The sequence below is a fragment of the Symphodus melops genome (assembly GCF_947650265.1).
Source record: "Symphodus melops genome assembly, chromosome: 15".
Lineage (NCBI taxonomy): Eukaryota > Metazoa > Chordata > Actinopteri > Labriformes > Labridae > Symphodus > Symphodus melops.
Window position 1 is genome coordinate 22,208,645 of NC_136705.1, and position 25,315 is coordinate 22,233,959.

Genomic DNA, 25,315 nt, shown 5'->3' on the forward strand with positions numbered 1-25,315 from the left:
ATGTGGATGATGATCGTCACACACCGCCACAGAAGTACACACCAGCACCGACACAAGCACACACGCTCGGCTGTGCAGACACACATACCACTGTGGGTGGGTTCATGGAGCAAGGTGAGATATTGTGAGATTTGCCAACCTATAGGAGACTGAGTAATTGAAGAGTTTGATTCCGAGCGCAACATTTTGCTCCCGTGGTGATGAACTAGAAGAAACGATATCATGTTGAGCAGGAGAAAGGTTTGGCAGGAAGAAACAGAAATCAATGATTAATACAAACGATAGCAGAAACAAGTATAGAGAGCACAGAGATTTCAGACTGCATGTGGGCACAGACAGAAAACATCAGTGAGCAGTACGTGTACCTCGAACTCTTCTCATACAAATAAAAAAATAATTATCTGCTGACACAAACAACATTTTAAAGCTATTTTGGAGCTCTGTGTTGTGTGACGAGGAGACCTCATGAAGAAGAGTTAAACCTTCAAAATAAGAGTACCATGTTCTAACAAGAAGAGAAACTGGACTCTTAATCTCTCTAAAGCCTTCAATTGATCCTGAACCAAGAAAAACACTTTTTACCTTCACAGTTTGTTACTTTAATTAAATATGTGAAGTTATTAAACTCTATAAAAGATGAATATTTCAATTCAAAGAACACTTCTAAGAGTGACATGGATTGAGTCATGGATTAGCCAACATCAGTCTGAAGTACTGTACAGGATTTCTCTGTAAAACAACAACACTGTCTAAGAGAAATGAAGAGCATAAAAAGGACTAGATGTGTTTACTATTCAGCGGTCTACCAGCTGTGCTGAGGTGGTGAACTTTTGAACTCACCTCGACAGGGATCGTTCTTTACCAAGAATTCATCCAGAGCCATCCAGCCTCCTCCCACCCGCACCATCACAGTGCTGCGCAAGATCCGTACCAGCCGGAGCTGCTGAGAGTCTCCAAACTAAAGCGGGAGGTGAGGAGGTGGGGGGGAAGGAAAACAAAGAGGGGACATGTGAAAACACTGACCTGAGTGTGAGCACTCACTCACTGCAGGCTCGTGGCTGTGCAACACTGGAAACACAGACTGCTGTGCACAATCTGACTTAGTTTATTTGGATTTCATCGTGCAAAGGGACAAATTCATTGGAAATATTCGGTGCAAAGTTTTAAATTAAAACAGGCTTCAAAGATCATTTCTGCCGATTCAGCACTGATTTTGTTTCCATGTTGCACAGATTTAAATAGAAACAGATTAAAGCAGAAAACATTCTCAAAGACACAAATCACACAAGAGATCAATCCAACTGGTTTTCTTCTGGAAGTGATGGAGTCTCCTTTTTTAATACTAAACTTCATGTTTGTTATCTCATACTGACATGCCTTCATGTATATCAGTCACACTATTGTGTTACAGCTTTGCACAATGGACTAAAATCTTTTATGATATTTAAAAAATAATTTCAGCTAATTTGTGTTTTTCAGGCCATAATGTGTGACATAAATTGGCAGTGTCAGGCTTCAGTTATTAGCCTGTAAATAAGATCCCATAAACTGAAGGCACATTGCCACACCACTAGGAGGCACTAGAGTATAATAATTTGCCTTCATCTAAACAACCACTCACACCCAAACACCGAGGCGTGTGATGGGTGTGAACGGCTCGAGGATTAGGAGGTGACAGTTGGCAGAAGTCGGCCAGTTGGATGTGACCGCGAGCATTAGCCACAAAAACACACGAGACAATCACAGCCGCATGCTTTCAACAAGAATGTAAAAAAAAAAAAAAACAATTTCACATCACGATCAGGCGGACAAAAAAAACAATCTCCTGAACTTTGTTGCACTTTACAGCTAAGACTCAGGATGCATTCACACTGATGCAGACCCAATGCAGCTAGCTCCAATGAGAACAACATGAGGAATGGTTCTGATCGGTTCTGTCTAATCCACCACAGTGCGACACGCAGACATGACCAAACACTGATGACCCTCCGCTAAGTGCCTATTGTCTTATGATATCTCTTCAGCTGGTAATATAATCTCTCACTTATATGATTATCAGAATGATTTAATGCCGCTGGTGAATTTAGTGATCAAATACATTAAAGGTGATGATGATCTGGAGGAAAAAAGAGGCACAAGACACATCTTAAGAATAACCATTTACCAGAATACAGCTTTCCAAAACTGCAACGTGTAGGTGGGGGGCATGATTTTGATTTTCCCTGTTTGCTATTGTCTCATCGCCGATTAAGGAGTCATGTAAGCAGTGAACCAGACCAAACTGTCAAAAGAATTATTATAATTCAATGTTGTGTGAAACATAAACACAATCTACTTCAATCTGAACCTTCTTTCTAACACGGCCCATCATTAACCTTACTGCAACAAGAAAGCATGTGGCACATACGAACTCGTGAAGTTTTAAACTGCAACATGCAATTTCTTTAAGACATATCTACTCAGCAGTTAAACATACTCATTGACATCATTGAGGTTAAGATAAATTGATAAACAGAGTCAGTGTCAGCCAGTGATAACGTTAGTCATTCCCATGAGACTGAAGCGCCAAAGGCAAGCACACAGAAAGCGTTTTTCTTGTTTTAAAACAAGCCCAGCAGATGAACTTATGCCTGTGGACTGATAAAAAATATGGGCTGAAATGGTTTTGGCACTTTTATATTGCATTTCTGAAACTCAAAAGCAGACAACTAAAAATTTGCTACGCTAACGATCACATGGATCTTTACAACATTTGATCTTTGAAGAATAATCTAAAATAGAGTCACATCAAACAGAAAAACACACAAGGCCGCTGATTCTTTGTCTCTTTAGAAACATGTTTTTATCTTTTGATTTCATCCTGGACTTAAAGGTAAACTTAGTTCGATGTTCCAGTTATGGATTCAGATCAGACAGCCCTAGATCTTTATTTCTACTTCTGAGTTTCAGTCTTTCAACATCAGCCAGGAATCTGGGCAGAGAGTGTTACTTGGAAAGCAAACATGGTCAATGAGCAGCACAAAAGGTTTAAGAGCAGAAAAGACTAAAAACAGGGGAGGACTTGGATATGTACCTGGTTTCCAAGGTAGAACTGGTGATGTGAGGAAACAATAAAATATAGACATATTAGAGATTTTTGAAAGGTATCGACCTCTTTGGCATCTATTGCAGCATAATTCAGCACCTTCCTTCCACAGCTTTTTAAAATCATGGCATTGCTTAGAGATGTTCAATAATCAAAGTATCCTTACCCGATATTTGTTGGCACCAATTTGCTCCACTTGGAATCGTTTTGGACATTTACATTTTGCGACTTGACGCGTAACCTAAAATCAGAAAACGTTTGATTGAATCATCGTTCTCTCGTTAGGTCTCTAGATTTAAAAACGGCGGGCATGAGAGTTTGCATCACCTCATCTTCAATTTTGTCAGCGTCTGTTAGAGGTTTGTAGGCATCCTTGTTGGGATGAAGGGCTGCCACAAACTCGTAGTAGTCGATGTAGCCGTCGCCGTCTCTATCAAATATGTCCGCCACAGCGCTCATCTCCAGGCGACTGGTGGGGAATTCTATTGAAGAGCCATGAAGTGTTAAAAACGAGTATTTCTCTGATTGCGGTCCATTGTAAGCTAGTATGCATCATACTCACTGGAGGAGAGAATGCCCTCTATGAACTCCTGTCGCGTCACTTTGCCATCCTGATCCTTATCGATGCGACGGAAGAAATCCATGACGCGGGACTTTTTATGGTTCATCCAGCGCATGTAGCGCTTCCGCCACACATCAAAGTCAAAGTTGGCAAACTCCTTCAACTGAAAACGAAGAAGAGCTGTGAGCTACGAGAAACTGCAAAAAAAAAAAAACCATCAAGACAACAACAAAAAAAGGCTAGAACAGCTTGATCACCTCCTCCAGTCTGTCCAAAGCATCGTTGAGTTTCCTCCTCCGGTCCAAAGCGAGCAGCCACACGTGCTGCCACTTAGTGACCAGCAGGTTCACTCTGGGGTTTTTGGTCTCAATGGGAGGTTGCGTTGCTGACGCATACATTGTTTGTGTTGGAGAACGTTTTCCTGTTAGTGAAAGACAAAAGGATAGAAAACAGTTACATCATCCCAAGTGTTAAAACTGACACGATGAGGATGTGGTGTCATCCTGCAGCGACTCAGCACTGGGCCAGATGGCTCAGGTCACGCTCTGTGAGCTGTATTCATGTGCTACATACTTCCAGGTCTTCCTTTGCCAAGCACAGGGATGTGAGACTGGATTTGGGGTTCTGGGGCAGCCTTCCTTTTGTGCGTCTTTGTAATTGTGTCAACATCTGGTTGCTTCCTGGTCATTTCCTCCATAAAAGCCTGCAGGAACAACCATAAAGTGCGCTTCTAGTTCACGCTGCATATGCATGTATCTGACAGTCAACTTTAGGAATCAGAAGAGGTTTGGCTCTACCTGGTGATCTGCTATGAGGCTTTTGACCTCCTCCAGCTCCTGAGGCAGCAGCTCTTTGTCCTTGTTGTTGAGGTTGGTCTCGGCCCACTGCAGCCAGGTCAGCAGATTCTCCAGCAGCTCCTGAGTGGTTAACAGCTCAGTGAGAGCCGTGGCCAGTCGCTGTTGGTGCTGCCTGGCCCAAGCCTGCACCTGGAACATTAAGGAGGCACAAAACAACAATCATTTCTCTCATGCTGCCCAAAGTAGTGATTTGTGCAGACAGGCTTCTTCATTGAATCCAGACGTATCTACACTTTAAACCAATGGGTATGACGGAGCCGCCTGGCATGAGTGCAGGGATGCAGCTGTGCACTGACCTCTTCAAACCGGGCCTTAATGATGGTGTTCCAGTGTTTGATGGTCGTGATAGAGTCTGGATGGCAGATGGTAAGAATAGCCTCCCCCATACTGGTTGCTTTATTTAGAGCCACTCGCTTTTCTTCCAGTTTCTTCATGAACTCCTAAAAGAATTGCAGTTACAAATGGAAAATCAATATCTCATCTATAACGTGTAAATTGAGAGAAATGTGAGGACATGATCAGAAACATTTGAAATGTTGAAGTGAGTTTAAATGTCAAAAACAGGTTTCACTGATTTATCAAAACATCCACTAGTCAAACTTCTTGAAGCTTTGTGAGGAACTTTTGAATTCTTGTTTATTTTGGCGACTCGACAAACAAAAGGTATGGTAGCCCTCTTATAACTCAAACAACTTTAAGTCATGTTGCACCTTTCAAACATAAAAGCGTGAAGCCCAAAGTGCTTCACTAAAAAACAGAACAAGCACTTTATGAATGTTTTCGTTTTAACCGCAAAAAAATCCTTAAAAAACTAAATTTATTATTTTAGCGGCTCACTGTAAAACTTTTCTTTTAAATTGTAAACAAAGGAACCGGCCTGGTAGCATCGATGACATGTTGTAAAAATAAAGAAAGTGAAACAGCCTGTCTTTTTTTATTCAGGACTGCCTAAAGGCCATGAAGAGGAATCAACACCGCAGTAAATTCAGTGTTTGATAAACAGTTCAAAGCGCCCTCTCCACCAACTCAGTCCAACCAATAAAATATTTGAATGCCTTGCCTTGTGTTGTTCGATGAGCGCCTGCAGAGCCTCCTCATCGTCAGGCAGGCTGCCATGGAAACGCAGACTCTGCTCTGCCTCAGCCAGCCACTCCAGCAGGATGTGAACAGTGGAGTGAAACTCCTCAGCCTGCAATCAGAGGAGACTCATCAGTCAGGGTTAGAACACCTTCTATCTAACCCGTGTAAGGCCTCGTCTTCGGTACCTGACACAGAGCCTGCTCCAGCCGGGCCTGTTTGGACACAGACAGGTTGCACACAGTCTCCCAGCGAGTGCTCAGCTCCTGCATCTGGACTTTGACCCAGGACGAGTCATCGTTGGTGTTTTCAATCAGCTCCCTCGCTGACCGTTTGAGGGCCTGAACGCCGACAGTCCGCTTTCCCAGCTCCTTCTGGAAAACCTGCAACGATCAATCAACAAGGGACACATGATCCTGATGGCTCTCAAAGTCACTAGGATTACTTTTTGGGGGACAGATAAATCTTTATTCTAACCGTCTGAAACATTAGCATAGCTTTTTGATCAGCTGTGGGTGTTTGGTTTGGGTTAGATCGCTGCATTAAGATGTGTGTGAGTGTTATTTCCTGTAACGCTTTCAACCTGTTTTATCCTGTTTTTATTTGTAAAAACAGATTTAAAAGAACAACAACATCAGAAAACCATGCACTCTTTTCATATCTGTACTTGACAAAATCTGTAAAGAGATGAGTGATAAGGTCATTTACAAAAATCCGAAAGCTTGTTTGTTCTTGGGATATTTATAACAAATACGCACAATGGAAAATTTAACTTACTGATGACACAAATTAATCCAACTTCAAAAAAAATTGTGGAACCGAATTACCCTCAGGGATAAACAAAGTTGTTTAAGTCGAAAAAAAGCTCAGCTGTTGATGCAACAAGAAACCAGTTCTGCTCTGTTGCTGATGAAGTGCAGTTATTGATCAAAACATGATGGTTATGAGCAAACACACTACAGCAGCTTAACAGCAAACTTCAAAGAACAGGACTCTCAATGGAAAAGTACGACAATGCTTTCCCCTTTGGTGCCGTTTCAAAGTCCTTTGTTTTCTATTGTGATGAGAAACAATCAGTGAAAAAAGCAAAGGGTGGTGTTAATGCACCCGTGAAAAGTACTGCGCTCGTGTTTGAGTTTGGATGCTGCTTCCTTTTTTAAAGCAATGTTCAACTAGCAGCTCTGAAAAGACATTTTTAGAGCTTGGGTGATGCTTGTCTTGAGGGTCAAGTGAGTCTTTTGTTACCTTGTGGTTATCAATCAGGTTGAGAACCAGGTCTATGTCTCCATGTACGGGCTGATCCTCAGCCATCTGAGGCTCCACTCTGTACAGCCAGTCAATGAGAGCCTGCAGAGCGTCTGTGAACTGGCCCGAGAACAACAAGGCCTCCTCCAGTTTGTTTTGCCTGCAGGAGAGCAAAATGTATTTACAAAGGTCTGAATCGTTGAGTACTGGACCAAAAAATATATATGACCACAGGAAGACGAAGTCCGCACACCAGAAGCTGCTACATGAAACATTTGAATGCTCTTCTCCTTTTAAAAGACTTAAATGTTTTATACATGAATGTATGTTATTTAACCAAGCTGAGGTTTTTTTTTAAACTAAAGCATGAACCGTATAGAGGATAAACCCTGATACAGATTCTGTGCCTGATGCTAAGCTATGCTAGGTGATATATCTTTACCTTTCTACTGACTTCCCACAAACAGTGTCCCATTTGTCCCTCAGCTCGCTCAGCATGTCGTCCAGTTTCTGATTATCATCCTGGAGGGAGGTCTTGTCCTTCAGGGCCCGTCCTGTTCGAGAGGTGGTGTCGTACACCGAGTGTTTGCTGCCCAGGGAGCGCTGGAACTCCTGTGTGTGAGAAACAGACACTGTATCACCAAAGCAATAAAGCAGTTTGACTGCATTTAAGAAATGAACAAGCCGGGTCTGTCAGTCTCTGTCTTTAGCTGTGTGGGGTTACATCAGTGAGGATTTTCTCCCCGTTACTGTCGGCATGTCACACAGCATCTAAACTCTTAATCTGTGCGTTATGCGATTAAGAACACACTATTCTGTAAAGGAAACAAAAAAAGGGGTCAAAACTTAAAAGCCACTGCTACCAAGGGATTAAAAGTATCCAAAAGCAAGGTCATCTCCTAATACACTTGGTCCACCCCGGGATTATGATAGGATTAGTGCAACATTACCACATAACACTACACAGACAACGTGAGGAGTTAGCAGTCGGATACAAAAGCAAATGCACGATGAATGAATTCTGCAGAGACAGCGATTCCCATAAACAGCTTTCACTAAACATATTACACATTAACCATGGAGCGTGTGAGAGCTGCCTCAAAACTCCGACTTGTAAAAAGTGGATTGAATGGAGGCGCCGTTTCTGTTTAATGACAGAAACTCCGCTGCACATGCTGTCAGAGCGATCTGGAGGTATCCCCGAGTGAATCAAGATAAGACGATGATTAGACACCTTGTGTTGCGCCAGCTGAGTCTTAATTTTGTCCGGATCGTTGGCAATTTCCACTTCCGAGTCCAGAGTCTTCTCGGATTCGTCCAGCCACTCCATCAGTTTGTTCCAAGTTTCATGAAACTAATGAAGAAGAAAGAAAGAAAGAATTGTGGAAGGAGTTTTGAAGAAGTATGATTTCATTTGACTGATTGCAGAGGCCTGTTAAATGTTTGGACGATCAGGTTTCTTGGGTCAAGGGAACAGAAGAGAGCCTGCACTAATGAAAATGCTAAAATAGGCTGAAGACTACAAAATGGGCATGACATCAAATGGGCAGAGTTTCCAATGATAATAAAAATGTCCTAAAAGCAGTGAAACAATGCCCGTATCAGAGCCAGAAGAACTACGCAGAGTACCTGTTTGGCTCTCTTCCTGGCATCGTCCAGCAGACGGCCACGCTCAACAGAACGCTGCACCAGCTTCTCCCAGCGGCCCTGCACGCTGAGCAGCAGGTTCTTGATCAGGACCACATCCTGTTTCTGGCTGAAGTATTTCAAATGTGTGCCTGTCTTATCCAGCTCGATGATGTGTTCCCTGTGGGAGTTCACCTCGGTCACAAACATCTGCAGAGGGGGCAGGAGGTTTGGGTCAGTTGTTTATGATCAGAAGGAAGCGAAAGAGGGATTTTCAATTGACAGAGGGGGAAATGTGACTCGTGTTGAGATGTGCACTAAAGGACGAGGGGATGGAGTCATTGTGTGCTCGATGGAAAAGGTGAAGCACGCGCTTCTATGTGTACACTATACTGATATTTCAAATCTCTCACTGTCTCTCAGCAGACTTCCACTTATACTTTGCCTTTGTAAAAATCTATTCTGCTTTCTATTCTAACATCGTTATATCTTTATCTTTGTGGTACTCATGCTTGTATGTTCTGAGATTGTAACTCTCTGATATCGCGGACTTCTACATCCTTTTTAGAGAGGTCTGTTTGCGACGTACATGATCAATATACTTGAACAACAGATGGATTTTTGCCTTTCTGACAAGTTTCTGTCCTGATTGTGCTTGGAGAATTCCCCTCTAGAAGTCCCTGTTAGGTTTTTAGGAAATTCTGTTCGCATGTAATCATGTACTTGTTCTTTTTAATTTATTGTGATTTGTAAATAAAATGAAATAAAGGAGTTGCTCACTGCTGGACTAAAACATGAAATCCCACTGAGCTGCTTCCACTTTAACATCAGAAGAATTCATTCAAATCATTACAGAGAAACATGAAGTTCATGTCGTGAGGATTTCTTTTCTCCCAACACAGATCACCTTGTGCTCATCGATCTGAAACATGATGGTCTCCAGCATGAGGGAGGCGGGAGACACCATGTTCAGCGTCTGCTCCGCCTGTGTGAGCCAGTTGATGAAGTCCTGGAGAGAGTCATGGAAATCTGTGGCCAGCGTCAAGGCTTCCTCGAGTTTCACCTGCAGACCAAAAACATCATCAGGCTCCGCTGCTCAACGAGGGAAGTAATCCTGTTACCTTCTTTTCTGTCCAAACAGAGAACTATTTATACCTGTATCACACTGCACAAAGCTGAAAAACAAACCGCTTGGTTGCTACAACACTGGATAAAACGATTACACGTCAATTGTGCCAACCATGACCTCTATTTAAACAGAGGAAGTAGACGTCTCCGGAGGGGGAATGATGAGCTTTTAATTGAATGAGGGAAACATTCACAATGACTCCACCGCTGAAAAACATCCATTTGTTACGGCCGGAGACCTTGACAAAGTCTCGTCAACGCTGTGTTAATAACTTGATGAGAGTCATAATGAGTATGAGGCTCATGTTGAGAGAAATGCTAAATACAGAACTACAGTATTAAGAGTCAGTACTTATTTCATTATTACTGTCATTTTCTCTGCTTAAAAATAGAATCCACTCCACCAGAGAGGTGTCAAATTGCTGCAGAGAGTTTGGCCAGCAGCTGCAGCTCTAAGATCGAGCAGACTCTGAATACTCTGGATCGGGACCAAAGTAAATAGGAAGCAAAGGCAAACTGTGGAGCAGCCAGAAAGCATCTCCATATCTGGAAGAAGAGTGCAAAGGGAGAGAGGATTTGTTTTTGTCATATGAAATATTTATAATATACATTTATTTCAGAAAAGCAAACATATGCCTGCAAAGGAATATGTTTTTTTATTTAACCTTTATCTCGCCAGGAAAGAAAATAAACTCATTGAGATTAAAAATCTCTTTTTCAAGAGTGTCCTGAACAAAACAAGAAGCAACACAAGTAACAGGCGACGAGCAGTCAACAACACAATGATCCTCAGGCAATTAAAAGACACAAATAAGAGTTTGTCAGGGTCAGCCTCAAACATATCAGGGAGAACATCTACAGCCAGATGTCTCTGCCTCCAAGTCATTTCACTTCCTCTTAAAAGTGTTTAAGTTTCAATTCATTTTGTAATTTGTTCCAAATAAATAGTGCAGCAAATTTAAACGCCTTTTTTTCTTAGTTCCGTTCTGACTTTTGGAACAGAAAAGAGTAAATATGTGTCAAAGAGAAAAAAAATGATTGGTTCTTTATTTTAACTCTATCATCTATCAATTCCAGCGTGGAAACTTATGAGGCCAATTGTTTGTCGGACTCAATAACACTCCTGCTGTGATCTACAGTGCAGCCACATCCCTCCTTACACCATTCATTACCAGCAGTAGGATTAGAGGCTTACAACTACAGCGTCATGGCTCAAGTGTCTGTCAGCGATCTCTCCCTCCTGGACTGAAAGCTGAAGTCATGATTCATTAGGTTGCTGTTCTCACCACAAGCTCTGACCGCATACCTTTCGCTCAGCGACCTTCCCCTGCACGGCCTCCCATTTGTCCTTGAGGTTGGCGAGGTCCAGCTCGGTGTTGCTGTCGGAGCCCTCGGGCGTCACGGCGAGCAGCTGCTGACCCTTGTTCATCAGCTCCTGATACAGCTCCTCCTTCACCTCCAAGGCAGAACACAACTCCTGGAAGAAGTGAACACAATGGCACGAGATGAGAGACGGGATCGGTAAAACAGATTGAATAACAACAAGACTAAGTAATATCTCAGAATATTCACAGAAGATATGTTTACAACAATTCATTTTGCAGTCTTTAAATAGAGATATGTGCAGGTCAAGAGCCACTATGCCAGTAAGTCACCACACAGCTCTGAAAAATGTTCCTGTCCTGCATTATCATGTCCAAGTCAATATCACTAGTTACTCTTAAAACATCCAGAGTCAATCCATTTACATGCATACATGTCTGTGTTCACCTTTATTCACATGCAAAGCTAAGCCACTCAAATAACTGATGAAGATATTTATGAACATAAACTAGTTAAATATATATATATAAACATAAAATATGCTCTCACTGTTATTTCCTCAGTTTGTCTATGGATTTTATTTAATTTTATTTTTTAAAGTTCCTAAATAAACGAATGAATGCATAGAAAGTACCGATCTGCCAACGAGTTTGATACAGGTCTGGAAAATATTAAGCGACATCTGCAAAAATGTGTTTTTCTCTGGTTCTACTTTATCTATGTTTTATTATTTTTGTTTATTGAATAAAACATTTCTCCCAACTTTTGTGTGGAAAATGAAAAGCTGTTGAGATGACTAAAAGACTTTGGACTTGGTTGCTATTTTTCCTTCTTTACTTTCTTTTCCTCAACCTGAACAAATCTTGATTACATGTTTCATGCCAATAAAGAAGATTAAATGAATTCAATTCTCAGCAATAACCCTAGTGTAAGTGATGAGTTTGTCAGTGCACTTTATTTTTCTGTCCAAATTGAGTCCAAAAATGGTGAAAGAATGAATCGCAGTGAGACATGCAGAGACTGTTCCCACAAACGGTGTACTGTTACTTCTGATGGAAGTTATTTCTTTCAACAGATCTTATTGTTTTTGGTCGATGCTGATGCGTCTTTTGGGAGAGTGTGTTGTGAGACTGTCTTGAGTTTCGCCTTCAGAAAAAAAAAAAAAAAGAAAAGAAAAACAAAGAAGGTAAACATTCCTAAATTCATCATCGTCGGACACGGCTGAATCAATTTGCAGCGCTTTAAAGGCTTTTTTGTCGTCTCCTGCATGGGGATGCAAGTCATGTATTTTGCAGTGTCATTTAATTTTCACACTTCAGATAAAACACAGAAAAGACATAGTCGTCTCCTTACGAGCCAGCCATCTGTATGTGGCCTTTCATATTGTTAAACACATACCAGATGGGCGTTAAGCTGCTCCCGGGCCGTGTCTGGTAAGCCTCCCACAGCCTTTGATGCCAACAGCTGACGTTCTGTGTCTTTCAGCCATTGCTGCATATCTTCTATCTCACCATGGAAACCTTGGGCCTACAACACAATACAACCTGAGTCAGGACAAAAGGTGTCACACACACACACACACACACACACATTGTTGCCAACCTCTTGCTCAGAGAGGAGGATGTTTGAGTTATTAATTCCTCGGGGTTCATTTAGCTACTACTGCAAATGAATAAAAACCCTGATATGTAAAGAATTAAGAGCGGGCAGATCACTAAAAACAAGCTTCTTATTTTAAGGTCAATGTAAAACTGTTACAATTAAACTGGGCCAACAACAATGAGATGCAGAACTGAGCGATATAGACAAGCCTTTTTTTTTAAACATCATTAGACCATTTAAAAGGCCAGAATCAAAACAACGCAGAAAATATGTTAAATTTGCAATTTTTAAGATATCTATTGGGTATTTATTGATTTATCAGGGTTTTTGGTATTTCTATGACATTTATAATCCAGTTTAGCACACTGGAGAGTTCTTAGTTATCCTTGTCTGTTTTTTTCATTTTTAGTCCGTCTGTCTGTCTATCTGTCTGGGAGTAAATTGGGTCCTAAAGAAAGCTGTGCTCTTGGCAGATCTTACTGAGAAAGACTCGTTGTCATCTTGTAAAAGTCTGTCAGAAACTTCACAAACATGTCTCCTCCTCTCGCAGATCAAAGCTCCTCGCTAAATGTCAAAGAAATGAAAATAGACTCTGCTGGAGGCTAGAGGAATGGAGGAGATTTCTCCCTAAGAGCAAAGTGTGGCTTTGACGAAACATTCCTGCTCTCTGGGAGAAAAGGATCAATCATGGCTTAAAAAAAAGAAACAATGAAACATGTCCCAGGCTGATACAGTTGGGATGAAAATAATCTTTATACCTGAAGCAGAGAACTCTCTAGTTGCTGCTTCCTCTGCGTCGTCTTCTCCAGGATGGCTTTCCACCGCTGGTTCAGGTTTTCCAGTTTGCTCTGAAGACTGGACGCTTCCTCTCCAGCGCTGGACTCCACCAGATCATTCCCGGCTTTATTGACTGTCTCAACCGTGGCCTTGTGAGCCAAAACGTCGTTTTGGAGAACCTGAAACGATAAAACAGCCAGAAACGTCCGGACGTTAAGAAGCACAGGGACATAAACCTGCATGGGGAGAGGTTCATTTTAGAAAAAAAAAACAAAAAACAATAATCTGAAAATCCACTTCTGGCTTGTATCTCATACATGATGCTTGGCGAGCTCTATCTCGATGGCTTTAGGGTCTCCTCCAGCCTGCCTCTGCTCGTTCAGGAGCTCCTCGGTGTGGCTCATCCAGGCCAGCAGCTCGTCCAGTGCGTGCTGGAATTGCCCCAGTGCCAGAAGGCCTCCCTCCAGTTTGTGCTGGATTAACGACAGATTAAACCATTAGACATACACTGACCTGTATACAACCCATCCCACTGCATGTAACATGGGACCACTGTTCAAGAAGTAAAGGATGTATCAAACCAGCATCATTCATCTTTTTAAAGTAGATATCATCTTTTCCTCAGCAATGTATTGTATGTATTGATGTCTGAAGTCTACACGCTTCTTTTCTCTCTGACCTGTCTGCTGATGATCTTCTCATCCAGGTTCTCCCACAGCATCTTGAGCTCAGACATTGGCTCCTTGATGGCGCAGCGATCGGCATCCTCCGTCACCTTCTTCAGCAGGAGGCCTGCCTGGTGGTTCAGGCGCTCCATTTCAATTTGCAGCTGGTACGCCTCTCCTTTGAACTCCTGAACCATACAGTGTGATACACCCAGTCAGTCAACAGAAGCACAACGCTTCATGTACAGGTCATTGTTCCCTGTTAGCCGAGTCTTTTCAGCACAAAATACGTTTTATTGTCCATCAAACAGTATTAATACTTTGAGTTTCTGTCCCTGGGATAAAAGGGAAACACGGGCAGGTTAAGATTAAAGCACCATAAACACAGCTGGAATGTAAGAGATGGTCTGTGACAGTAAACACTGCAGCAATGTAAGGAATAAATAACCCCAAGCTGATGTACATCATGTATACAGAAATACAAATTAAAGTCTGTACCTTGAGCTCGACCATCTGCTGTTTGACAGTTTCCAGGTCCGTGCCTACAGGTGACATTGAATCCAGTTTGCTCTCAAGAATGTCCACCCAGTCAAACATACCCTAGAAACAAGGTGGGAAGCCATTGTTAGTGAGGCAAACAAAGCTTTGTGTTGAGGGAGTCACCTTTCATTTAGTGTCGTGTTTAGCTTCGCAGCTTATCGTTAGTCTCTCATAAATCTATATGGCTGACAAATAAAGACAAGCCCTGGAAAACAAAACAGTAATCTTAAAAGAAGAATAAACAGGGATATTTAAGAAAAGGAAAGCAGAGGACTCTTTCTTTTAAAGTCTAATTTTGAGCCAATAACAGCACAGCTCTGTGGTTTGTGTTTATTGTTTCAAAATTAACAGGTCTCTCATAAAGTGTTGTATCACTTCACTCCTCTGCAATAAAAGCAGCAAAGCAGCGTAATCTGTGGTTTTATCTGAAAGGCTTTACATAAACTGGCTCACTGTGTGGCTCCAACTTTAAACTCTGACTTTATTCTTTAATGAGTTACACACTAAATGCTAATACACAAATCTTAAAAGTGAAATTACGAAAGTTTAGAAAAATCTGTTTTGGGCTAAGTTAAGCGATAAAAAGTTAGAGAAAAATCCCTCATTAAATAACATTTTAAAAAGGGATGACATTGTTTGATTGTGTTTAATTTGTTGCAGCAGATACAGTACAGATGTGTTATAAGTACCTGTAGGCCATCCTGAAACTGCACAGCAGCCTGCATGGCCTCCTCCAGTCCCTCCACTCTCTCCTTCCACGTCTTATTGAGATATTCCCACGCTGAATTCACCTGAAACATTCATACAACATCTTCACCAACAAGCCATGTGCGAAGAAAGAAAGCCTTAAGAACTCTCCAAAGTCTTCTGTCTTCATGAGATTCTCTTTAGTCTGTACCTCATCAAGACTTTTCTTTATCACAGGTTTATCAGGTTCCCCGCACGCAGTCATCAGCTCTGCACCCTGGTTTTGAACCCCTTCAAGTTCTTCCTGCAGTCCATCGATCTCCTCCTTAAATCCCTGTAGGAATCAGGAGCAGTTTATCCTCCAATGCTCTCAACCACTCAAACAAGATGAGTCATTTCTGGGCTATCTTTCTACCTCCACAAACTCCTGCTGCTGTTTGACCACTGAGGGGTCGACGCCAGGCTCCTCCAGCTCTCTCAGCAGGTCCTGGCTGTCTTTGATTGTGACGATCAGAGCGCAGTGGTCGCACCAGAACTTGTCTGCCAGGTCCATCACATCCAGCAGCTTAGCCTCCCGCTCCTCCAGCAAGGCCTGGATGTCGCTCCAGAGGAACACCATCTGGTCCAGTTTGTCTTGAACAGCTTGTGTGATAAATACAGCGAATACACAATAAATCAATAAACAGTGTGAAGATGCAGAACACAAACAGAAGGCACAGATATCAGTGTGTTACCTTCAACTGTGTGTGCTGGGGAACAAAGCTTACACATATGGACAGGTTTAATGAGAAACTGTTTGCTCTTTGTCTCTTGCTGTGAAATAGAACGGTATTCACATAAAATCACACCTGGGATAATGTCTTTTGGTCTCGTGAATTAAAACTTCACGTAGAAGCTTCAGGACGTTATGTCCTGTCTCGAATTGGAGACGCTGCGTTATTCTGACGTTCACAGAAAATGTTTTCAAGACCTTCTCATCTAAATTCCTAAACACCAAAACAACATAAGCTTGAAGTGTTTTGTTTTTTATTTGACCCCTGACACAGACAGCACTAACTGATGCACCGTTTCTACCGTTGCTTTTTAATTTGCTATTTGTCTCGTTTGTTTTTAAATGTATTGGACAATCATGTGAGAGAAAAACAATAACATTTAATGATGTGTGTCATACCTTTGGCAGAAATGTCCTTGTCTGCTCCTCGAGATCGAGCGATCATCTCCTCACCACGCTGCTTCAGCGTCTCGTAAGAAGGCTGCAGTTTCTCCAGATCCACAGACACCGACTTGTTCTCTGTAATCTGCTCCTTGATCTTGTCCACCTCCACTGAGATGGACGGAGGCTGGCGCAGACGTTCAGCTATCCGCCCCAGGGATTCCAGCATCGGGTCAATTTTATCATGGAACTGGTGACGAACAAAGACAGAAACATTCTTTATGTAGTGAAGTTAATGTCACTCAATGGCAGATTCTCCTAAAAAAGGAAAAAAAAATTTTTATCAGGGCTGACGAGCGCCCATGCAAACGTCTTCTGGTTGAAGCTTGAATTCAACATGTATAGAAGTTTCGAAATGTACACATTGAAATCATTATAAAATAATAATATCCAATAAAGACAAATATGTTTCCTATAGGACATCCACTGAACACTTTCTCCTTACCTGTGTAGATTTGGAGATGGCCTCATCTAGAGTAGCAGCTCTCTGAGTGACATCAGCCTTGAGCTGGGTGTAAAGTTGGTCTGATGCTGTGTACTTCTCTCTGATTGGTGCTCCCTCACCTGGACTGAGCTCAAGCAACTGAGGTCCCGTCTTATTCATCTTGTCGATGTGAGGCTTGTGCTCCGAGATCAGCTCCCGCATTTGCTGCAAAGGAGTCGACACATGTTAAAGTGCTGCTTTGAGTTCATGAAAATGTTGCTCTAAGATAACGAGAAGTCTGTTTCCTTTTTACCCTGAGTTCCTCTTGCTGCTGCCTCAGAGCTTCATACTCGATGGCAGGAAGAGGAAGCTGACTGAAGGTGCTCAAGGTCTCCTGAAGCCACGGCCACATCTCCTCGTAGGTCTCCCAGAACTGAGTGGCCAGAGACTGGGCCCGCTCCAGCTGCAGACAGCGCTCTGAGTTCAGCTGACTGACGATACCGTATTTTTCCAGGAGAGTCTCGGTCTTGGCCTGATTGAGAAACAAGAGTCCCATTAAATCTACGTCCATGTTGTAAAAAAAAAGATGTTACTAATTTAAACTAAATCTCTTCACCTTCAACGTTTCTTTCTCCTCTGGGTTTTTGCTGTTCATGATGGCCTTTCCAGTTTTTACAATATCGTCCACAGCATCTTTGTGCCTCATGATGTCCATAGAGAAGATCTAGAGAACCGGTAGAGTGAGTTAAACTGGCTGTTCCAAAATAAAACCACTGTTTACTGTACTTTTCTTAGATGGAGGCCTGTATCTATCCAGACACACACACACACACACACCCACACACACACACACTATGACAGGCTAACCTTCTGTGCTTGGAGCTGGGCTGTGGTTTGGTCCTGCTCCAGCCTGATCTCGCCCATTGAGAGCAACTTGCTCTCTGCCTCAGTGAGCCAGGAGAGTTCAGAGTCTGCAGCCTGCTCGAACTGGAAACAGAAAATAAACGTTATAATATAATAAACGTAAAAAAAATCTTCTGCTTGAAATGATACAACTCTTTAGAAAAATGCATCAATTCAAGTAGTAGGAGAGCCAAAAGAAAGCACATAGTTAATCAGCGGCTCTGTTGTACCTGTTGTGACTTGAGTATATCAGCGTTGATCTGGTCGACCTGCTGGTTGATGGTGTCAGAGACAGCTCTGTATCGCTCGTTATCCTCGGTCACCAGCTTGTCCAGACCCTCCCGGGCGTGCCAGGGGATCAGATCCAGGAGAGAACTGCTTAACTCATTCAGCTTGTCCATTGAGGATTTCTTTTCTTTGGTCTCCTTCAGCAAGGCCTGGACAGGGTTACGTCAAACACAGAAGAAGAAGCAGCTCACTCATACAGTCTTGGAGGTATTACTGATGTATTATTATTGAACATGTATTTCTTCTTACCTTCTTTCTGCTTTGTGCATGAACAAGCTGCTCTCCCACTGGCTCCTGATCGGCAAACGTTCTGGTCTCAGCCTCCACTGTCTCCAGCCAGGAGCTCAGATCCTCATGCGTGTGCTGCAGCTTGGTGGAGAGACTCAGAACCTGCTCCAGCTTCTTCAAAACATTGTCACTCACAGAGTTGATCTCAGCATACTTTGTTTTGATTCCATCCAGTTTTCCTTGAATTACAACAACTTCATCGCCTGTATAGAGAAAGTGTTTCATTATTACAGGTGTTTGGTATTTATCATGCATTACAGAGACGTGATGTCCTGACAAGAAATAGTGTTGGAGGTAACATAAATGAGTTCCACAGTTAGAGACACTTTGTGTTTACAGGGTTATATGTCTAAATAATCCTCTCTCTCCATGCGGCAGCCTGAGATGTTAAAGATCATTTTCAATGTAAAACTGCAGAAGAATGCACTTTCTCGAGTTTCCACTTGGCAACATTAACAAAGGACTTCCTAGTCCCTTGTTTTTTACAATACGATAAAACATTTGGTTTGGTTTTGATACAGAAGTTCATTTCTTAGATCTGTAGATACTTTTCTAGAGTTAAACATTTTTTAAAGCTCATCTGTTTTGATTATAATGATAGAAAGAGTTAAGCAGACATTTGTGGGCGTGGCTGATATGACTGACAGGTGGGCATTTAGTAGCTCGCCTTAGCTCTACCTCTTTGCTTTGTTTCTAGATTGATAAAAAGTCAACATTTTAAAGGACGTCGACCACCAGTCTTCACTGGTGGTTGACCAGTGACTTCATAGAGCTCTTCTGTAACCAATGGTTACAGTGGATGACTAAGCACACTATATAAATACCCGTCTTCTCTTTAGAGTGACGGTAAAACGTTCGTTAATTTTTTTTCAGCTGAAAATTGAAAACCTGGCGGTGTGTTCTGGTAATCACATTGATAGTGATTTGGTCATTAACAACTTTGAACAGATTCTAAAAAGGCAGCGGAGCTTATTATAGAGGCTGAACGTTTTGCTTGGATTTTACTGAATGACCTGTGATCAGAAAGAAGAGATGAAGTCAGACATGCCTGTGGATTGTTTCAGAAGCTCCATCCCGTTAGCGATGGCCTGGTCCACATTCTTCTTTCTCAACTCAATGTCACTTTGCAGGGCCTGGAAGGAAAGCAAAACCTTAGCAAGATGGAGGGATAAAATGTCTCGCTGCAAACAATGCATGACACACAAATAACTATAATCAACTGAAACATGATGGATGAACTGAAATGAAATGACAACATAATGCCTGGCCTGAGGAGGAGGAGTGTGTACCCGTTGTTCTGCCAGCTGCTTTTCAAGAACACTTATTTTGTAATCCTCCACGGACACCTCGCTCAGCTTCACGTCGACCTCGTTGAGCCAGTTCATGAGGTCGACCTCGTCCTCTCCAAACAGCTGGGCGTTAGCCAGAGCCTGCTGCAGCATCTCGGCTTTCCTCCTGCATCGCTCCTGGAGCTCTATGTAACTGGCCTGGGTGGTGTCCAGTTTGGACTGAACAAACTCCTTATCGTCCACTGAGCTCACAGTTTTGAGCGTCTGACCCAGACTGACGGCCTGAAACAGGTCTTTACTGTGTTTCATTATCTCCTCCTCTAAGACCTGACCGGGGTAGGGTGATGGGAATCGAACCAAGGACACCACACAAACAGAAAAACACACACACACACACACAAATAAAACAAAAATATGAAAACATAATGAAGGAAATAATGAAGAGTGCAAACTTAAATGAATAAAACTAAACTCGAAAAAAGAATCCAAACACAAAGTACTGATGAAAGGTTCTGGATTTTACCTTATGCTGACTAATCTGATCTTCTAGTTTTGACGTCTCAGTGCCGATGGGCTCAGAGTTAGCCAGCTGTTTCTCTGTCGCTGCGAGCCACTCGCTCAGTGGCTCCAGGGTCTCATGGAACTGCTGAGTGACCACTAAGATGCTCTCTAGTTGCTTGTGCCTGACACAATTATGCAGATAATAATTAGGAAGACAGTAACACAGACACAGGCAGATTTTTGTTGTCTATGGCTATTAGAAAAATGTGTTATTGGGACATAAAACGGAACATAAATAATGTTTCACAGTCTTGAATTCAATCCAGGGTAATTTGAGTTTGAACTGATTTGAACATTCAACTCTTCATTTTAAGAAATAGCTTGACATTTCTTCAAAGAGGCTTTCAATGCTTTTTACTCGGAGTGACGTTAGCAGATGGATATTTCAATTCTGTCAGTACAAGTTATCTAAGATTAGTACAGAGACGGGAAATAGAAACATAGACAGTTTCCAGTCTCTCTAATAGAACTGCTCGCTGGCCTCTTATTTACAATAGAAACATAAGAGATTGGTATCCATCATCTCATCTGTGCTGATTTGCTTTTTTAGTTCTATTCCTTTAACAAAAGAGAAGAATGTAGGGGATCTAACTTTCTGTAAAAGTAGGTAAAAGGTCACAATAAAAGTACTGGGCGGACCGCTTTATCTCCAACTTTTATTGCATTTAGAGGCATGTCTAATATTACACTTGTTTATACAGACCTGTTTTCAGCCTTCTTCAGCAGACTGTCCCACCTCTGCCCGAGGCATTCGATCTCTTTTGCAACTTTCTCCTTATCCACAGACTCGGCCAGTTCCGCAACCTTCCCGCCCTCTTTCTTTATCAGCTCCACTGTTGGCTTTCGGTCATCCAGCAGTCTCTGTAAGAGCTGTCAAAGGCAAACAAAGGAGGAGAGTTATTGGGTGCCTTAAACATGCTTTCACAGAGGGCACTGCTTGGTGGTGAAAAACAGTAAATCTAACAGGCACAAATTAAGCGTCCAATAAACTTAAAGCTTTTGTAGCGCACTCAGGTTTAACAAAAGATGTCAGTTAAATAAGATGAATGGCAAAGTCATAACACTGTGTGGATTTACTGGTGTTAGAGCGGAAAGATTAAAACAGAAGTGCTGGTGTGCTTTTGAGGGTTTGTGTTTGTACCACGTGACACCAGCTTACTTTCTGCTCTTGTATCTGCGCTTTAACGACTTTGAACTCTGCAGACGGAGGTTTCTGATTGGCCACCAGCTCCTCCGTGTCAGTCAACCAGCTGAGCAGTGACTCCAAAGCATCCTGGAACCTCCCACAACGCAGCAGGGCTTCGTGCAGCTGGGCTGAACGCTCAGCAATCTGCAAACCACACGGTAAACATTGATGTCACCTGTTTCAGGGCCAAGCCAAACTGCACCCAGTAATTCATCAAAAAGGATAACACTATAACAAACAGAGAGAGTGAATGACTCATTACTATGCCAACATTTTGAACCATTATTCCAAAGCAAAGATCAACAAGTAAGACTGGCCTTTTTGTTGAGGGTATTCCACTTTGTGTTGACTCCCTCCAGGTCCTCCTCCAGCTTCTTGGTGCTGGTGCCCTTAGCAGCAGTTTGGATCAGACCCTGGCCGAGGGAGTTGATGTCTTGAAGCTGTGTGTGCAATGGGTCGATGTCTGCTTTCTGGAAATCCTAAAGAAAAATCAAACAAATCAGAAGAACGATTATATAACTCCGAAAAAAAAAATTTTCAGGCTTATTTGGAGGAGGTATATTTCACTTGTTGATGAAAGAAACTGAGAGAGAGATTTAAATACTGGAATCATTCTCAATTATTTCAAAAGACCAGTTAAAGCATTCAATTTTTAGTTTTTCAATCACATTTCTTCAAAAAATACATTTCCTGTCAGAGACTTCCTTAAGTCTTAAATGATGCCACAAAGTGATCTGTTTTAAACACTGAGCCACTTACTCATCATGTAAGAAGCAGTGTAAGAAAAGAAAAAAAACCTAACAGCTGGAAATCACTCATCAAAGAGATGTCTCATCTATTGAGGCATTTGCTGGAGCTGTTAATGAGGGACCAATGGGAATGAAGGAGGAGGATGTTTGTGGGCACCTGTGGGGAGAAATAACCCTTGAGGTCCATTTCAGGACATGCAGCGATGGCGCTCAGTAAGGCCTCGATCTCATGCTCCTCCGGGTGCTCGAATGTGTGTAAACTTTTCGGCAGACAGGCCTCCACTGTTTGAAGAAACTCTTCGAGCTCCTCCATGTTGTATTTGGACGCTCCTTGTTGCTCAGCACATGGTTGTGTTGGCTGCCGGCTGTCTAAGGGTAAAGTTACAGAGTTTCCGTACGTCTCAGGCTGTGTCACCACCACACTAACCAGCTCACAGTCGTCTTTGTATGACACATCCTCTAACAGCTCAGCTGTTGACAGCTCATCGTAGTCCGTTAAAGTCCTGGAGCGCCAACCTAAGCTCTCGTTATGACTCCTAGAAGATAACCTCCCTGTGGAGTGTTTGAATTCTCCATTACTGAGACTGCTCTTTCCATTTACATCCAACACAGCAGATTCAGATTTTAGTGGCTCCTGGACCAAGCTGCTGCTGTGATAAAAAGATCGGTTGTCCCTCGCGGGAGAGAAAGGGAACTCCTCTTGTCCTGAGCTCAGGGAACGCCCAGTTCTCAGGTCCCCGGACATGTGCATTGCCTCTGAAGACGAGAGGCTCCTTGTGCCGGGTCCTGCTCTTTTGTGTGATCTATGTGCATGTCGCTCTCTGTCCACAGTGGGGCTGTAAAGTCCCGAGTCCTCTTCAGATGTCAGAGAGCTGGTCATGCTCTGCCCTCGCTTGCCATTGATCAAGCCGGGTCTTTCAGCACTGCCTGAGCCCAAAGTCCCACTGCGGCTCGCATACTCGCTCAAATTAGTGGGCGCAAATGTCCTCCATGAGCGTCGATGATGAGGGTGATCCTTCTTCTCTCCTCCTTGGAGACGGGACTTTGGCAGCACGGTATCATTCGGCCTTTTTATGTGCCCATTGAGTTTGAGTCCATCGAAGACGAGACGCTCGTCCAGATGAGCCGGTTTACGGGTTCGGAGCTCAAAAGAGTTGGAGGCTGAGAGGGCTCCATTCCCACACAGGCCAGTGAGGTCTAACGTGCGGTGAGTGTAAGGTAAGGTGCCAGTGAAGTGCCGAGAGGAAAGGCTGCCTTTGGAGCCCGAGTCTATCTGCTCATTGAGCCGCACGGTGTCATAAATGGATCTCTGGGGCACATAGCAGTCATCGATGTTCAGGTCCTCCTCCTCCCCCTTCCCCACACAGGATGGGTTTTGTCTGAGGCAGTCGGGTCTGCTCAGCGGCTTCCCCATGCTAAAACAATTGACACGACTCACTACAAAGAAAAGACTTAGGATGTAGTGAAACCCACTGAGGTAATTGTTGCTTTAGTGCAGTTCATTTAAAAAGGAGCACAGGATGAAAAAGAACCATTTTTGAAATTACTTTTCTTAAAGAAAAGAAGATAACAAATAAATACAAAATGCTCCGACTTCTGTTTAAAAAATAAATCTAAAGGTGCTTCTTTAAAAAAAAAAAAAAAAAATTATAAACGAGAAAAATACAAAAATGTCAAACAGTATCAAAAAATCCCAAAGCACGCTCGGGTCCTCTAGCAGCTTTATGCTCCACAGTCGGAATGATAATCCACTCTTTAAATGCAGCCACCCAAAAATATTCCTCAGGCTCTTCTCAGTGCATTGCCCAAACTTAATCACTGTTTCTGTGGTCCAAAGTGCTTCTTTCTCCCTGAAATCCTCACAGCATCCACACGACAGAAAGTACAAATCTTTAGTGCAAAAGTGATAATATCCACAGACAACTCCAGCAGGCTCGAGCACAAACCGTGGGCAGTTCTGAGGAGAGCTGGTACTCGTGGATAAACAAAAAAAAAGCCTGCCCTTTCTCTCTCATCGCTCCCTTGCAATGACAGACACCCTCCTGGCAGAGGGTTTCATGCCCCGCCCCCGCTCATTATTCAGACAACATCTGCCACAACTCCATTTGTGCTCAGAGCCGCTCCGTCACATGTTGATTGGTGGACACATGACCCTTTAACTCCCCCCCTTTCTAATTCCCCCTTATGTCAGCATGGCCCATATGACTTCACTTCTAAGCCGTCTCCTGCTCCCTGACATAACCACTGACTTTTCCTCGTACTTTCTCCTTTTTTTTTCGAGTGACTGAGGGACGGGGAGGGGAAAAGACATGCACCAGCCTTTTTTACGTAAATACTTAGACGAACAGGCAGCAGTAGCAGCTCCCACTTTGATGACATCACACCATGTTGAAATAGATACATGTTTTTTTTCCTCTTTTTTCCTCTCCCTGCCCTCTGTTTTCCTCTCGTGGACGGTTGCTGTGAACCCTGCAGATATTCTTAATTACTAAGGAATGCTGAGGGAGGCTCAGGTCCCAGGTAATTTAACACCGACAGCTCTGCCAAGTGCATGAAGGCACTTTTTATGTCCAGTGACCGGGGTACAGGACAAGAAAAGAGGATAGAGGGGATAATGAATGGAATTTATGTTGTTTCCTGGAAAGTTCCCCCCAGTAGCTTCTTGCATGCATGCAAGGAGCCGGAAAGAGGATGCTGGCAGAGATAAATAAGACATGGTGGAAGTCATTATTATATTGATTATAAGCCACTGAGGCTTTTATGATTTTTAAATATTCAGGCGCTTTGCAGGTTTTCTCTCCAAAGCCCATTTCACTGCTTGACTTTGTTCACTTCAAATGAATTGGTAACTCTACCACGCAGAGCAAAAGTTAGAGGGTGAAAAGAGGAGACTTTTTCCAATCCAAGGACTAAAATAACACTTATAAGCTCAACACTTGTCACCCTCTCCAAACAATCAGGTACAGAGGAGTTTCTAAACAGTGCAGACAGGGGAAGGAACGTGGACTCTGTACAGAACGTCACTGAGCAAGTGACGTTCTGTACTGTTTGTTCAAGCTGAACATTTTATGAGATAAATACATTTGGAGGTCATCTTTCTGCATTCTTCATTAAAAGTCTTTGCATGAATGGATTCATGTGCATCACTGTTTAAAGCTCCTGTTTGGAGTTTTCAGTTCAGTTCGTCATTTCTATATTCAGTTCATTCTAAATGCCAGAAACCACTGCTGCCTGGGAGTT

General features: G+C 42.7%; 1 protein-coding gene across 4 annotated transcripts in view; it reads right to left on the reverse strand.

The window, feature by feature from the left end:
• dst (dystonin) overlaps window positions 1–25,315 on the reverse strand; it is a 102,967-nt gene that overhangs the window by 4,007 nt on the left and 73,645 nt on the right. For 2 of the 4 annotated variants that reach the window (XM_079362284.1, XM_079362283.1), the window contains 40 exons: window positions 21,644–21,805; window positions 21,300–21,470; window positions 20,844–21,010; window positions 20,103–20,262; window positions 19,580–19,906; window positions 19,339–19,423; window positions 18,252–18,493; window positions 17,945–18,151; window positions 17,679–17,798; window positions 17,428–17,535; window positions 17,125–17,343; window positions 16,833–17,036; window positions 16,346–16,577; window positions 15,590–15,816; window positions 15,386–15,508; window positions 15,177–15,278; window positions 14,446–14,547; window positions 13,962–14,135; window positions 13,600–13,755; window positions 13,264–13,461; window positions 12,302–12,430; window positions 10,887–11,057; window positions 9,360–9,515; window positions 8,456–8,662; window positions 8,061–8,180; window positions 7,269–7,438; window positions 6,827–6,986; window positions 5,770–5,964; window positions 5,565–5,693; window positions 4,801–4,944; window positions 4,445–4,633; window positions 4,221–4,350; window positions 3,905–4,068; window positions 3,648–3,810; window positions 3,413–3,567; window positions 3,252–3,326; window positions 3,074–3,091; window positions 2,165–2,281; window positions 841–958; window positions 89–205 (listed from right to left, as the gene is read on the reverse strand). In XM_079362284.1, coding sequence (XP_079218410.1) covers window positions 89–205; window positions 841–958; window positions 2,165–2,281; window positions 3,074–3,091; window positions 3,252–3,326; window positions 3,413–3,567; window positions 3,648–3,810; window positions 3,905–4,068; window positions 4,221–4,350; window positions 4,445–4,633; window positions 4,801–4,944; window positions 5,565–5,693; window positions 5,770–5,964; window positions 6,827–6,986; window positions 7,269–7,438; window positions 8,061–8,180; window positions 8,456–8,662; window positions 9,360–9,515; window positions 10,887–11,057; window positions 12,302–12,430; window positions 13,264–13,461; window positions 13,600–13,755; window positions 13,962–14,135; window positions 14,446–14,547; window positions 15,177–15,278; window positions 15,386–15,508; window positions 15,590–15,816; window positions 16,346–16,577; window positions 16,833–17,036; window positions 17,125–17,343; window positions 17,428–17,535; window positions 17,679–17,798; window positions 17,945–18,151; window positions 18,252–18,493; window positions 19,339–19,423; window positions 19,580–19,906; window positions 20,103–20,262; window positions 20,844–21,010; window positions 21,300–21,470; window positions 21,644–21,805 — 6,313 coding nt within the window. The remainder of the gene's footprint in view (window positions 1–88; window positions 206–840; window positions 959–2,164; window positions 2,282–3,073; window positions 3,092–3,251; window positions 3,327–3,412; window positions 3,568–3,647; window positions 3,811–3,904; window positions 4,069–4,220; window positions 4,351–4,444; window positions 4,634–4,800; window positions 4,945–5,564; window positions 5,694–5,769; window positions 5,965–6,826; window positions 6,987–7,268; window positions 7,439–8,060; window positions 8,181–8,455; window positions 8,663–9,359; window positions 9,516–10,886; window positions 11,058–12,301; window positions 12,431–13,263; window positions 13,462–13,599; window positions 13,756–13,961; window positions 14,136–14,445; window positions 14,548–15,176; window positions 15,279–15,385; window positions 15,509–15,589; window positions 15,817–16,345; window positions 16,578–16,832; window positions 17,037–17,124; window positions 17,344–17,427; window positions 17,536–17,678; window positions 17,799–17,944; window positions 18,152–18,251; window positions 18,494–19,338; window positions 19,424–19,579; window positions 19,907–20,102; window positions 20,263–20,843; window positions 21,011–21,299; window positions 21,471–21,643; window positions 21,806–25,315) is intronic. The other 2 variants (XM_079362286.1, XM_079362285.1) reach the window with 2 other exon arrangements.